The sequence below is a fragment of the Symsagittifera roscoffensis genome, chromosome 3, assembly GCF_963678635.1.
Source record: "Symsagittifera roscoffensis chromosome 3, txSymRosc1.1, whole genome shotgun sequence".
NCBI lineage: Eukaryota > Metazoa > Xenacoelomorpha > Acoela > Convolutidae > Symsagittifera > Symsagittifera roscoffensis.
The window spans coordinates 14,980,482-14,995,117 of record NC_087064.1 but is presented as its reverse complement, the minus strand read 5'-3'; the positions used below and the strand labels follow the sequence as shown (position 1 = coordinate 14,995,117).

Here is a 14,636-nt window from a genome sequence, read left to right as displayed (position 1 = left end):
GTATCTTGTGATCACCTGTTCGTAAAAAAACTAAACACAAATCCACCCCAAAATGCAACAAAAAATCCAAGCCAGAAAAAGTAATAAAAACTGAAAAATGAGCCCACCTAAATTTCAAAGGTGACCAATGTCTACCTTTCGTCGAAAAAAAAAATGTCTGGTACCTAATTGCCACGCGTTCGTTTCCTTCACCCCTGCTAGCGATCTTATGGGGTATCACAAAAACTGTCTATGTCCGTTTCCCCCTACCGATCCGACCAGGGTACCTACCTTAACCTAATTCCAATTTTGGATATCCGTTTCCTATGACCAACGCGTGTAAATGACTAATGTAACTAAATCAACGATGTCGACCAATTAGTTACTCTAATTTCTCTCCTTTTTACAATTTACAACCGCCAACCTCTAACTTAACCAGCCCCCCTTCTAACCTCCCCCCTTTTTAGCCCCCCTTCTTAAGCCTAAAATCACCTTAAGCGCCGGGTGCTAAACCTCTCAAGAGAAAACCGTAGACCTGTCTCCAGGCCTGCTCAAGTAAGAACGTTCCTCAAAACCGGGGGATTTCGCTTATCCAATTTTACACTTATCTCCTATAATGTAATTTGGATTTTAACGATACCCGTTCTGCCCAACTTGCGAACTCGAGATTTGCCAAATCCTTCTTGGCTGCTTTCCCACTCGACTGGTCACCTGTTCCAGTCCAGTCTCCTAATGGTTCAGCTCAAGTGTTCCTGAATCACTTTCCCACTCGGCTGGTCACCTCTTCCAGTCAAGTCTCCTATTGGTTCAGCTCAAGTGCTCCTGAACCACTTTCCCACTCGGCTGGTCACCTCTTCCAGTCAAGTCTCCTTGTTGTCCAGCTAAGTTCCAAGCTATCTAAAAACCCTTGACAACGCCCCACACTCGGGCACTTTATTGAGGTTACTGGGTTAAATTGCTAGGTTGATCGAAACGATCGAACTTGTAAAACAGTATGGGTATAGTATTTAATTAATATAAAGGTTTGATCCAACTAATCTGGTGTCAAAGTCACTGTCTTTTTTCGTTTTATGGTTTTTGTTCCTTTTTCTATTCTTTTTTTGGTTTTTGTTTTGCTTTTTGTCTTTTTGCTCGTGTTTTTGTCCCCCTAGTTGCCCCCCTTTACTCGGTTAGCTAAGCCTCGTTCGGAGAGCGTACCAGGAAGTTTTCTTGAGTTTTCTTAAAAAGCTATCACGGTACAACCGGAAGGTTTGCACGTTCCTGTCGAACCGTACCGCCGGTACTCTAGAATGGGCATTCAGCCCGAAGCTGTCTCAAGTGGGTTCGACTCCGTAGTCTTGATGTCGTAAACACCCAGGAGCGCCATAAAAACACTATGTAACATTCGTCTACTGCAGTCACACATGAGGCTTAAGAAAAATAGGCCCTATAACCATTGGCTCAAGAGTCAGGGACACTATCTCTTGTGTTTTTGTACCTCAAATCAGTCGGAGCCAATTCGGTTCGCTTGTGACATGAGACTACGACCCGTTACAGCTTAAAGGCTACTACTAAAATATCCCCCCACTCTAGAATTAGAAACGTCCCCATACTTAGGTCTCTAGATACCCAAAATACATGAACGCCATTAAAAACCGGGTCGGAACAATCCGTTAAGTTACTTTTTATTAGACAGTGGAACTTTGATCCATTTCAGATGGATCAACCTAAAACTCGCCTTACCTCAACATAACAATTGTAAAACACACTCTAGAAATTTAAATTAGTACTCACATTGTAGCACGCTCAAGAACCAGGAAGTAAATAAGTCGGTGAGCAACTCAAGAATCAATAAAGTAACTAAAATGAGTTTAATGTTAGTCAGTTTTAATAACAAGAACAAGTTTTTTCTCTAGACTGTAAGTTCTCGTGAACCATTGGGACACTCTAGCTGTCCACCTTTCCACCGAAGGTTCACTCTAGTCCAGTTTAGAATAATACTCCAATCACAACAATCCAGTTCGTGGGAATGCGCTCGTCTCTCTTCTAGATGGGACAGCTCTACTCTGGATTATTATCGCTACTGAAATTGCGATTAGCAATTTCCCACTGATTTTCTAGCAACTTTCCCGCGATTGTCACTCGATCGTTCTGACTTCTCTTTTCTGATTTTCAGTTATCGCGAGAAAATCGTGCATGACAGGTTCCATTCGAAATTTGGAAAAATTAAATTTCACTCCAAAATTAAGTGCTTTTTGCTTCTCTCAAGGTCAAACTTCCAAATATGACCGACTGGCACACAATCAGAATCCAACAAGATAAAATTTGGAACTTATGCGACTGATTTTTTATTTTTGAACCTATGAATATTGGAACTTATGGGAATTCACCGTTGAAATTGACTTACAGCCACATGAGCAGTCGCATAAAAAAGCAGACTCAGCTTCAGCAAAATAGCCTTAAGGGAAAATTGAGGTTTTTAGTTGGGAACTTAATATAGGTCGAACAACCAAACTAAATTGTCAACACTGGGGGCAAAACATATCAGGAAAGAGAAGCGGGGCTTCGACGCAAGCAATGATTGTGGAAGCGAGCAATTGTAACCCAAACTTTAGTCGCAAAAATTTGAGCTTGTTTATTCAAAAACGTACATGTCCAAGTCGAATTTTCAGCCAAAAATTTCAACAACAAGAATTTTAAAACAGATTTTAGAGGTCACGGTTTAGTTTAATGAAATTGAAGTTTTACAGGTCATATTGATTAGTTAAAATTTTACTGTGCTTTCAGAACCAAAACTTTTGTGAAGTACTGCAAATAACAACTTTACATACGCTGTATATACTCTACATACTCTGTATATACGCTGTATGTTTGGACTAGCTATAAAATTGTTTGTAAAGTTTTAATACCAGCTCGTTCTTAATTCTTAAAACTGATGTTTTTTTTTAGTATCCGTAACTTCATATATTTTAATCGACCAATTTCTGAACTGTAACCGAACTTGTTTGTTTTGTTTTGTTTATTGCTTGTTTTCTGATGTTGTGTTTTTGTTTGATGTAACCAATGAATTTTAACCAACTTTATTATTTACACTTTGCTATACTGATGCCTCGGCTTTTTACTGTATAGTAATTCAGGTGTTCTTTCTTCTTCTTCTACTACATTGATATTTTATTGTCATTTAGTTAGTTGGTTGTGAAAATCCTCACGACGCACATAGCTGCAAAAAACGGCTGAAATCTATCATCGAAGTTTCCTCAAAATTTTTCATCAATTAGGTGCTTAATAAAAAAGGCCAGTTTTTTTGGTGGTCTTTCTAACATCGGGTCGACAAAAACGTTACAGTTCTCCGGCTTCGACGACCAGAACGATCAAATTAACTTAATTACATGCAAAATTAGTGGACTCATGGCTGGGTCTCAGTATCCTCAGACCACGAGGTCACTCCTAAAAACAGGGCTACTGCTATTTGTTATATTACTACTGTTTTTGTTCAGTAGATAAAAATCATCATCTCCATCGAAGATGGATCAACCCATTCCCCCAACTCCTAGCTTCACATCGTCGTAAAATGAGTTCAGATGTTAAATAAATTCAATTCAATACATAACCGGGAAGCTAAAAGTTTATAAAAAAAAGTTTCAGTTCAAATCCCGAGACCCCTCCGGATTCCTGAATCCGGGGAAATAACAACCTTATCTTGTTTCCGGAAGGCTGTTTTTCTACCCTTCGCCGTTGTTGTGAACGGCCTTGTATCGATAAATTAAAGAAGTCAATTAAATTGAACAAGAAATAAAAAGAGCGTATATACCGCACAGTTTACAGTTGAAGTAGTAAAACGAAGGGTGTGTGTCAACTAGTTGCCTCAAGGATGCATCCAGCGTTCCCGCGCTGAATCGCTAGATCTAGTTTTTGATTGAGAAATTTAAAAGCTAGTTTCTCACCCGTTAAGACTGTTATTCGGCTTGCAAGTTCTTTCAAGAAAACTGCAGTAGACCTACCAGTGCCACCCAGTGTTTCCATGGCAACGGGTTCGAAAATTACGGTAGAAGGGAGGACTGAATAGTGGTTTCTTTTGCGGACTTCGGCCTCGGAAGCTGCATTGGCACCCGGAAGAACTCCCATTCGCAGATTAGAGTTTGCCAAACGACTTCTACATGTGAAATCCCATGCCAATGTCCGTCCTCGCTGCCATGGCATTAGTGTGTGTCCATCTGGTCTGCGTCCATCTTTGCGTAGCAGCCCGATAGGTTCTAGTGTGGAACTGATGCCGAGTGATTTTATAGAATCTTTAATAATCATGTTGCCATTCGAGTGTCTGATGAACCTGAGCTTGATCTTCGGGCAACTGGGAACGGACACAATCGTTGCAACTCGGAACGGTCTCTGCAAACTATGCTATTTGTTGTTGTTTTTCTATCGCAATTCTCGTAGTTATCACTATCGCAACTCTTGTTGTTCTGATTTTCTTCTGGCTTTCTTCCAAAATGGCGGTTTTTGCCGTTTCTCAGAAGTGCGACTTCTCAGATCGAATTTTTAAAATTTCAAAATACCAGAATATCTTGACCTTCACCGTTTGACTAATTGTCCCAATAACGTCACCAATCTCTCAAAACTGTCATTTTGGAAGGTTAGCTGCCAACTATTCGAAATCGCCGAATCTGCATTTTCGTTCATTCTGGTCGAATGTCACATATTGATATTGACAGAATCAGTCATTGAGATTGGTATTGGTATCAGGGAATTCAAGTATTTGAATTTTGTTGGAATTGAGATTTGACAGGGTCACAGGAATTGGGAATTGGAATTGTGGTCAATTCCAGTTTCGGGAATGGGAATTGGAATTGAATTTTTGGCTGGAATTGACATGGAATTGACTTCAAAAGTTGGCAAACTAAACTGATTTCTTGAAAAATGACTCGGTCTAAATCTTAATAAACGTAAAAATGCTTGAATATATAAAAATAATTTACATAATCAATCGTACCATTACAATATACTATTACATATACGATAACAACTCGTTATTAATGCTTAATAGAGGTATTAAAACTATATTAGAAAAAAATATTAGAAACTCTAATTTGGAATAAATTTTGTGGCAACGGAAACTAGCAGGAATTGGAATTGGAATTGAATTTTAGCCTCTCCGGGAATTGGAACTGGAATTGAATTACAAGGAATAGGAATTAACCCCCCGGAATTGGAACCGGAATTGAACCCACTGATTGGTATTGATCAATACCAGGTTCCTGGTATTGGCATTGATCAATACCAGGTCCCTGGTATTGGATTGACCAAAACCAGGCTCTTGGTGTTATGAATCGTCTCGGATCACTCTCAAATCACAGAAATCATTGTTAGATTAGTTTTTCAAGGGGATTTGACTGAGATATACGATAGATATATGTACAAAAAAAACTCTTAAACTAATATGTAGAAAAACATGAAATATTTCAGAAAATCAATTTTCAGAATATAGGTAGAAACTCGTTATTTGTGATGAAAACATTGCGAGCAAGATGATCAGCAGTCAATCTATTTTGCCAGTAGTTTTTTTGAGTACCTGAATAGCGAAAAATTTATTTTACCTTTTTTACCAAAAAGTGATTTTGTTTTGTTAGAGAGTAACACAGCAATCTAACAAAAACAAAAAACAAGAAAATTAAACTATTAAACAAAAAAGTTTTCTAAAACCAGTATTGAATTCCTTCCGTTCGCTGTACTTATGTTAAAAAAATAGAAAGTTCTTGACAGCTCATGCAAGACATTTCGGTGCTAAATATTTCGTGTTTCAAATGATTTGTGATTTTAGCTAACACTAGTTAAAAAAGTGTTTGCAAAAGATTTGAGTTATTGTAACAAAGTATTGAGGTATTGACTGGGTTTGGTATTAGTATTGGTATTGGTATTGATAATTCGGTTCGGTATGGGCATTGGTATAAGTGCCTTGGTTTTGGTATTGTGGTATTGATATTGGTATTGGTATTGAATTCCCTAGTTTTTGCGCAATGATGTGAAAAATTCAAACAACAAAATTGAAATCTGATTCGCTGATGCTACAATTTGAGAAGGAATAAACATAAAATTGCTTGCTATGAAAAATAGAAAAGAAAGATCTTTTTGTGGGATCAGCTAACACGGGTTGGGATTGGAACAAGGAATCAGTGTAAGTTAAGTTGAAAACTCGAATTATCTATAAATGCTTTATCATACATACACAAAATTGATCTCACAGACTTATGAGATATTTACAGGAATTTAATAATGAAATGATTTATCGAGGAATGATTTACTAACCAACTGATTGCTCTGAATATTCAACATTTATGATGTTCCCGGGTTACCCCGTTTCAATCCCTAATCTGGGTAAATATTGATTTTACCAGGACTACGGGTTTTTGCACCTTTATATGACTCCATATAAAGTGAAAGTTTCTCCCAACTGTTATAAAGTTTGCTTAATTGTCCAAGTTATTTAAAGCGTTGACAGTTCTCAGATATCATAAATAAGCAATGATCTTTCTCAAACTAATTCAAGTTATGATCTTTACGATTTACTAACAAGGAAACTTCTTGAAATTGGAGTGTTCTACTCACGACGGAGCAATTATGGTGGTTATTTTGCAAATCAGGTGTTCCCCTATGACACATTTTTTACCACTTTTAGAACGTTAAGGGGGACTATTTTTATAGAGCACATCAACAATTTTGTTAAAAAGACAAACTGCCTGTTTAAGTGGCCATTTTAATGGCGCAACACATCTTTTGCAGCTTCTAGGCTCTTTTTTTGTAGATTTTTCTCGCCTCTGGACCCATGAAAAAATATCGGCCTTCATACATCAGTTTGAAGAAGTCCTCTCTTCCGCCTTTATCTGGGTGGCATATAAGGCAAAGACTCTTAGAAATCCTATTCACTGTTTCAGGCGGCGCCAGTTCCGACAACAATAAAAAATCACAAAGGCTGGTAGGGGCGGAAAATGGACTCTGTGCGTCATGTAGACGCAGATTTTTCCCGAGCTGTTTTTTTTGCAAAAGTTTCTGCTTTAAAGTTAGCGTGAAGCTTCTTCCTCTCCCTCTGGCTTTCAGAGTTATTCTTTTTGTTCTCGCTCTCCAGCGAGTCCCTCTCTATTTCGAGAACTTTCAATTAAAGCCTGCAACGGCTCCTTCTATTTGCAGAAGTCTCTCTATTCCGTTGTTAACCTCAATTTGAGAGATTCCCAGTTGCTCCCTGAGTTGCAGGCTTGTCACCTCAGCTTCTCGCTGTTATCCAAATACCTCTCCGCTCCACTTATCTGACCCTTGAGGTTGATCACCTCTTAGCACGAAAATGGCGCCCGATTCACAATATTTGGTTGTTGAAGCTGTTCGAGGGGCGTCACAGTTTTAAATTTAGTTTAAACGCCTACTATCTTGAATACAGTAGACCGCACCACAGCCTTAACTTTAAACAGTTCCGACAGAAAATAAACAAAATCCCCGACTTCTGCTTCCTGTCGGTTTCCTAAAAGCCATTTAAAAGTATCTACCTATATTTTTTCTCAATCCCACAGTCTATGCTGTGCTTTCATTTCTTCTATCTTAATCCCACAGATAGCATTGTGTTTTGTTTTAAATACATTCAAAAATATCTTAAACTTATTCGTCCAAACAAGCTATGCTAATGTGTTTTACGTCTTGGTTTATAAATGCATTATCCTGATATACCGTGCATTTCAGGTTTCCCTTACCAAACAATGTTTTTCTTTTTCCTTTCTGTATCTACTTCTGGAGTTTCCTCTGAAGTGTCTTTAATAACTGTACACCTCCAATGGGTTCAACGGCTGGATAACCGTTTCCTTATTGGCTCCCTCCTATATTAAAGCTGCCAAGAAAAGAGTAAAAAATACGTAAGTGAGCGTATCCCTCGTTTTGTCCCATGAAGATCTCCCTTCCTGTTTTTGTCTTCCTACTATGTTTCATAAATTGTGGCAACTGACTGTCTCTCAAACTCTCAAATCTTTATCCGTAAAAAAGCACCACCGGTATTATCAAAAGAGCTCAAAGTTGCACATTTTTTGCCGGTTTCTCTGATTTTTTTTGGCGTGCAAATCAACTTCAGTTGTTTTGCATATGGTACCCAGATCCATTACCTAATTCAAAAGCATTAGGATGGACTCTATTGCACAGCGTGAGAGTACAATTGCGATACATTACTCTGCTAATTGGGTCTATAAATTTTGTGTGCGACTCACTGCCAACATTTGTAACGTCCACCGATACTTCTTTTTTGCAGAAGGATATTTCGGCGAATTTGAACTGTATTTTCGCTATTTATTTATGTTTTTGAATCTGATTTCTCAAATTGAAATAATGAGCAATTTTGCTGCCATGGTATAGGTTAATAGCTTCATTTTGCAACTTCAGGATTTTCAAGCAACTTTTTCTTTGGTTTCCACTAACCAGTGAATCAGCTACCAGTAGCCCGGTTTTTTCTTCGGATTCCTGCATGCCTTCAATTAAAACTTCTGGACTACTGAGGACAGTACCTTATTCACCCCTTGATGACGTTTTCTACTAGTGTTTTTTGTCTGCCGAGGATTCTTGCATTCCTCTATGCTATATGAAAGGTTCGGACACCAGTCGCTGTTAGTGCTGATATAGGTAGCGCTCTCCGATGTTTCGTACTGTATAGTAATTGTTCGCCAAAAATTAGAATAGATTCTTGATCTATCAGGAAATCCAAAGGCAAGGTAAGCAATTATCCGCCGTTATTAACAATTCTTGGTCGTATTCTCCGGATTTTGGTTTCATTTGGATTTTCATGTCGATACCGCCAACTATTTTGAATGCCAAATTGTTAGCCGCTAACACTTTATTATTAAAAGCCTTTATTCTTCTCGGCTTTTCAAGCCGTTCATTCACGTCGAAACTTATGAGCAAAAAGCTAACCCCACTGTCTAACATACCTGTTACCAATTTCCCGTTCAATAACAACTCCACATTCAAACATTTCGTTTTGTTAGTGGAGCACACCTTGATTACCTTGGTTTGTTCCGTCCTTTTATTCCAAGGGCAATTTCGCGTAATGTGGGTAGAATTTCCACAAGTAAAACAATTACGGCAGTTCTTGCCCAATGAACCTTTTGCACATAAAGTCGACATTTGTCATAGTTGCTTTTCCTTCTGGGATTGTCATTTGTTTCGCGCGTATTTAGTCCTGGGGAGGGAGTTCCTGATCAGTCTCTTGAACGATCTCTTGAACTTATTGACGCCAATGTTTAGAATACATTCTTGATCTATCACAAAAACCAAAGGCAAGGTAAGCAGTTATCCGCCGTTATTAAAAATTTTTGGTCGAACTCTCCGAATTTTGGTTTCATTTGGATTTTGATGTCGATACCGCCAATTAATTTGAACGCCGAATTGTTAGCCGCTAACACTTTATTATTCAAAGCTTTTATGCTTCTCATCCGTGAAAACACCACCACCAGTATTATCAAAGGAACTCAAAGCTGCCGTTTTCTCTGATTCTTTTTGGCGTGCGAATCAATTTCAGTAATTTTGAATATGATACCCAGAAACCATTACCTAATTCAAAAGCATTAGAATAGACTCTATTGCACAGCGCGAGAGTCTAATTGCGATAGACTACTCTGCTAATTGGGTCTGTAAATATTGTGTGCGACTCACTACCAACAATTGTAACGTCCACTGGTAATTTTTTTTTGCAGAACAATATTTGGGCAATTTTGAATTGTATTTTCACACATTGATTTATGTTTTTGAATCTGATTTCTCAACCCGATATAGTGCGAGATTTTGCTGTCATGGTACATGTTAATAGCTTCATTTTGCATGTTCAGGATTTTCCAGCATCTTTTTCCTTGGTTTCCACTAACCAGTGAATCAGCTACCAGTAGCCCGGTTTCTTCTTCGAATTCCTGTATGCCTTCAATTAAACCTTCTGGACTACTGAAGACAGTACCGTTTTCAACCCTTGATGACGTTTTCTACAAGTGTTTTTGTCTGCTGAGGATTCTTGCATTCCTCTATGCTGTTCGAAAGGTTCGGACACCAGTCGTTGTTAGTGCTGATATAGGTAGCGCTGTCCGATGTTTCGTACTGTATAGTAATTGTTCGCCAATGTTTAGAATAGAGTTCCAAAGCAAGGTGAGGAATTATCCGCCGTTATCAACAATCAAGTAAAACAATTACGGCAGTTCTTGCCCAATGAACTTTTCCCACACAGAGTCGACATTTGTCATAGTTGTATTCCCTTCTGGGATTGTCATTTCTTTCGCGTACTTGTACTGCGGTGGGAATTCTTGATCGGTATCTTGAATTTTTTTCCCTATATTGGTTTCCATCGCGTCGCGTTCCTCCCCAGTGGCTGTTTTCTCTTCGACCGTCACTGATCTGGGCATTATTTTAATTGTCAAACGACGTTTGTTGAACTAATCTGTTCACCGAGTCTATTAGGATTTCTGTTACATCCCTCCGTCTGGCTGCCGTTCGGGGCGTTTGTTGTTCTTCCTCAATTTTAACTATCGCTTCCAAGTAAATTCCCCGCTTAAGGCATCTGCGATGTTCATGTCCTTTTCCAAAAAAACCTTGCGTTCAAGTCTAATTTGGCTATGGTGGATCCCTTCGAGAAATTCCTTATGGCCTGGGACTCGTCTGGGTACAACTTCAGTGCCAATTGCTGTAAATATCCCGGGAAATTTGTTAACTAATCACCTGCCTGCTGCACGCGACGCGCTAGTCGTCCGCGGAAGACCACCGGTTTTTCACTGTTATGTCTTCGAGAAGCTTCAATGGTCACATCATAACTATTTCTAGTAGCATCTGGGTGGGTAGGGCAAAAATCGATTACAGTTTTCCGCAATCTTAACGCGAAATAATGCGGCCGTTCATCAGGTTTGGTTCCACTTACAATGCGTTTCCAGTTTTTCAGTTCAACTAAAAGCTCAAAGTGTGTTAAATAGCATTCAAAATCGTTAGAACAAGTGAATGCCTCCGGCAAAAACATCTTGGATACCGAACTTGCCGTTGCCAAACTTAACTCCCTACTTACTTGATTATTTATCAAGTTACCCCTGTAGTTGGAGTTTTTATAGGTTTTACCCGCTGATTCTAGCTTAAAAAAACGTTTTATGTCCCTCAAATACAGTTTCTCTGGTTTTGTCTCAAAAATTTTGTTGTTCAGCTTGATTTTTTTGAACCTTCCGTTGAATTCAGGTCAATTACTTCTGGCTTTAAAAGGTTAATTGACAATTTACTACCCAAGGTTGATCAATTTATTGCCGAGTTTTCCTGGTTATATCTATTAAACGTGATTTCAACGCGTTTTAATGTTTTATAAGATTTGTAATGTTTTCCTGACATTTTCGACACATTTCGAAACTTTTTTGAAATTCACTTTTCTTCCTGACTCTTGTTTTTGTCTCTGTCGCCCTTTGTAGGATCAGCCCAACCCGTGCTTTCTCAGAATAGAACAAGGATTGAGTGTAATTAAAGTTGAAAACTCGAATTATCTATAAATGCTTGAATATTTATACTCAAAGTTGATGATGCAGACTTATGAGATACTTGGAGGAAATTAGTAATGAAAATGTTTATCAAGGAATGATTTTTTAACCAGCTGATTGCTCTGAATATTCAACATTTATGATGTTCCCGGGTTGGCCTGTTTCTATCCTCAATCTGGGTAAATTTTGATTTTACCAAGTTTATGGATTTTCACACCTTTAACTGACTCCATATAAAATGAAGTTTTTTTCCCTACAGTCATAAAATTTGCATGATTGTCAAAGTTATTTGTCAAAAGTATGCAAAACTGAAACACCCCTACGACTAGTTCTATCACTTCTGAGCAGCTCGTATGAGATGTTCTTCTAAGCATTTGCAACAGTTTTTTGTCAATACTGATGAAACCAATATCGATTTTAACATCGAAGTTGGCAGACAACCATTTACAATCTTTGTTATAGATCCAGATGAAAATATAGTGTCTCATGATGTGAAATTATTTTATAGTTTTGTTTCTCTGAAAAAAAAATAGTTGGAATTGGTTTACAAAAACTGTACAGGCAGAAGTGTCCTCCTGAAAATTAATGATCCACAAAGAGATAGCTTTTGAATATGGCTGTCAGAAAAGTGTATTTTAAGTGTAATGAGTCATGATATGTTCAAATTGACAGTCTTGCAATCACAGCTTTCCTCGCAATAAATCTTGCAAGTCTATTGATAGAGGAAGTAATTTTCCTCTAAATGATTATTTAGAGGTCAACTGTGATGGTTTGGCTTTTTATTTTGGTGGTTTACAATCCAAATATTGTAAATATCACTCGTGTTTCAATATTTCAAAAATTGGGATTTGTGTATTTTAAAACTTCTTGTTGCGAGCATATTTGAGTTTTATTTAATCAAAACTTTCTTCAATTTATTCTAGATCACTTTTCATGAATAAACTAAAACTAAACTTCTTCTATATGTTTATTTAGTCATGTCATAACACATTTGCTTATGCGTTTATCGAACCTTTTTGTTTTGTGAGGTACTATAGTCTTCTAAGATATGATATAGGTAGTGAAATTTTGCTTTGCAGAGTTTACTTGTGCCTTTTTGTTGTTGCAATTATGAAACATCTTGGTGTTGCAAAATTTTTTGGTGTAGCCCATAAGAGTAGTAAAAACCAAACATGCATCTTCTAAGGACATATCTGGCTTAAATGGTTGAAGGTGCCGGATGTTTTTGGTTATTTAAGTACACCATAGCCTTGTTTCGCTGTTTTAAAATGATGAAGTTGGTATGATGGAAATTAAAATTTGGCTACATTATGAGAGTTAAGCTAGCAAAAATAAGTTTAAAATAATTTACACTTGCTACATCACTTGCATGTATATTTCTTTTATCTGATTTTTATTGGGGGCCATAATTAACTGGGTTTTAAAGGGAAATACCCATTAATACAATGTGGGATGGTTGAAACGCCGAATAAACAGAGAGGCAAATAAAAGCCACTTGAAAAACAATCTATTTCCAAATAAACAAAGTCCTTGAGTCAAAAACAATTATTTTAGAAAAAATGTCGAAAAACTAGTTAAATTATCCTTAATCATCTCAAGTTAAGTTCAAAACATCGAAGAGACAATCTCTAGATTTATTCAAAAGCTAAGACAAAAATTTCACAGCAGCGAATAAACCAACAATAAATCAACAGACGCCTGGTGAGCGGAGAAAAAAACCACAAAATTATTTAACTATAACACATATCAAACGCAAAATATAGATTTTTTCGCATTTCCAACGACGCTATATGAGGCAAAATATCATAATTTTTATCGGAATTACACGCTCGAAATATGAAAAACGTCATGTTTCAATTCGAAAGGGTTTGCTGCATTAGCATGATTTCTCCTAAATTTTTTTTTTCAAATTTCAATTTTTTTAAAAATAACTTAACTGATTATCTTATTTTAGTTTTTAGAGTGGCAGTATCATTTTTGATTGAGGTAACATGAACTCTCAGAATGTGATATTGATTGTCTATATAATATGTTTTTGTGATCGATATAATTGATGTGAAAACCAATATAATCGATATAAAAATAGAAATACAATTTAAAGTTTTTCTTTGTTTCCATTTCTATTTTTTTCTGGCACAACCCCCACATGCTATGTAAAACAAAAAATGATTTTTTTATTCTGGTAATTTTTCACAATAGCAATTCTTTGCGTCAATTCAATTTGTAATGATTTGTTTTGCCGTTTACATTTACAAAATATGTCCCCAGAAAATTACAAAAATTGATCACAGGTGATAAATATTTTCAACACTGATTTCAGGGCATCAATGAATTTCAGAAGAGAATTGAAATATACCGACGGTCAAAATTGCTAGATAATAAATAGAAATTTGTCTGCAGTGAAAAAAACCACCCCGAGCACAAACTTTTGCATAGTCGAAAGTCAGAAAAATGAGTTAAGGCGCTATGAAAAGCAAGGAAAGTTGCAGCTAAGGTATCAAGTTGACTCAATTCTCAATAAGATATTTTTTGCACCATTTTTTATACCCCCAGTAGCTGATGCATCTTAAGTAACGAATAGTCGAAAGGATCATAATCACTAAAAATTGGTGTATTCTAAATGTTTCATTGACTAAAACCTTTTAATTACCCGGGTTGATCTCCATACACCGAAAATGCTTATCATACAATTCCATACATCGAATCTATAGAAAAATGCTAATCATACAATTTCAAAAAATCATTTAAAACAGATTCGTACAAATTTCTGTGGCTATGTGATTCAATCAATACAGTCTGTTGATAATAAAAATACTACAACTTTTTTTGGAAGAAAATGTTTATCATACAATTTCCATTTATGACAAACTGTTAGTAATAAATTTCCATGTTTATCATAGAGATATCGTACAATTTTTGTACGTATGGAAATGTATGGAATTGTAAGACAAGAAGTTTCTCATATATAGAAATTTTATGATAACAAGTTTTGGTTATCCCGGTAACAAACCCCAAAATAGAAAATGCCCTTGATAAATGCACTGATCAAAACATGAAACACCAGGAACAGCATGATGAAAATTCGCATAATCAAACTAGGTATTTGAAAACAATTGTTGTGCACCAGTAATAGCAATCCATCCCGAGTAATTTAATCCGCTTTATCCA

General features: G+C 36.9%; 2 protein-coding genes across 4 annotated transcripts in view; both read right to left on the bottom strand.

Annotated features, from left to right (window-relative positions):
- LOC134842397 (integrator complex subunit 11-like) overlaps positions 1-14,636 on the bottom strand; it is a 546,173-nt gene that overhangs the window by 437,624 nt on the left and 93,913 nt on the right. The window lies entirely within an intron of this gene.
- The window catches only part of LOC134842398 (5-hydroxytryptamine receptor 2B-like), a 90,427-nt gene that overhangs the window by 49,328 nt on the left and 26,463 nt on the right, over positions 1-14,636 (bottom strand). Inside the window, exon 1 of one of the 2 annotated variants that reach the window (XM_063858717.1) lies at positions 6,259-6,336. The exons of the other annotated variant lie outside the window; for it this stretch is intronic. Coding sequence (XP_063714787.1) covers positions 6,259-6,285 — 27 coding nt within the window. The 5' untranslated portion in view covers positions 6,286-6,336. Of the gene's footprint in view, positions 1-6,258; positions 6,337-14,636 lie in introns of those variants that run through there. 2 annotated transcript variants of the gene reach the window in all.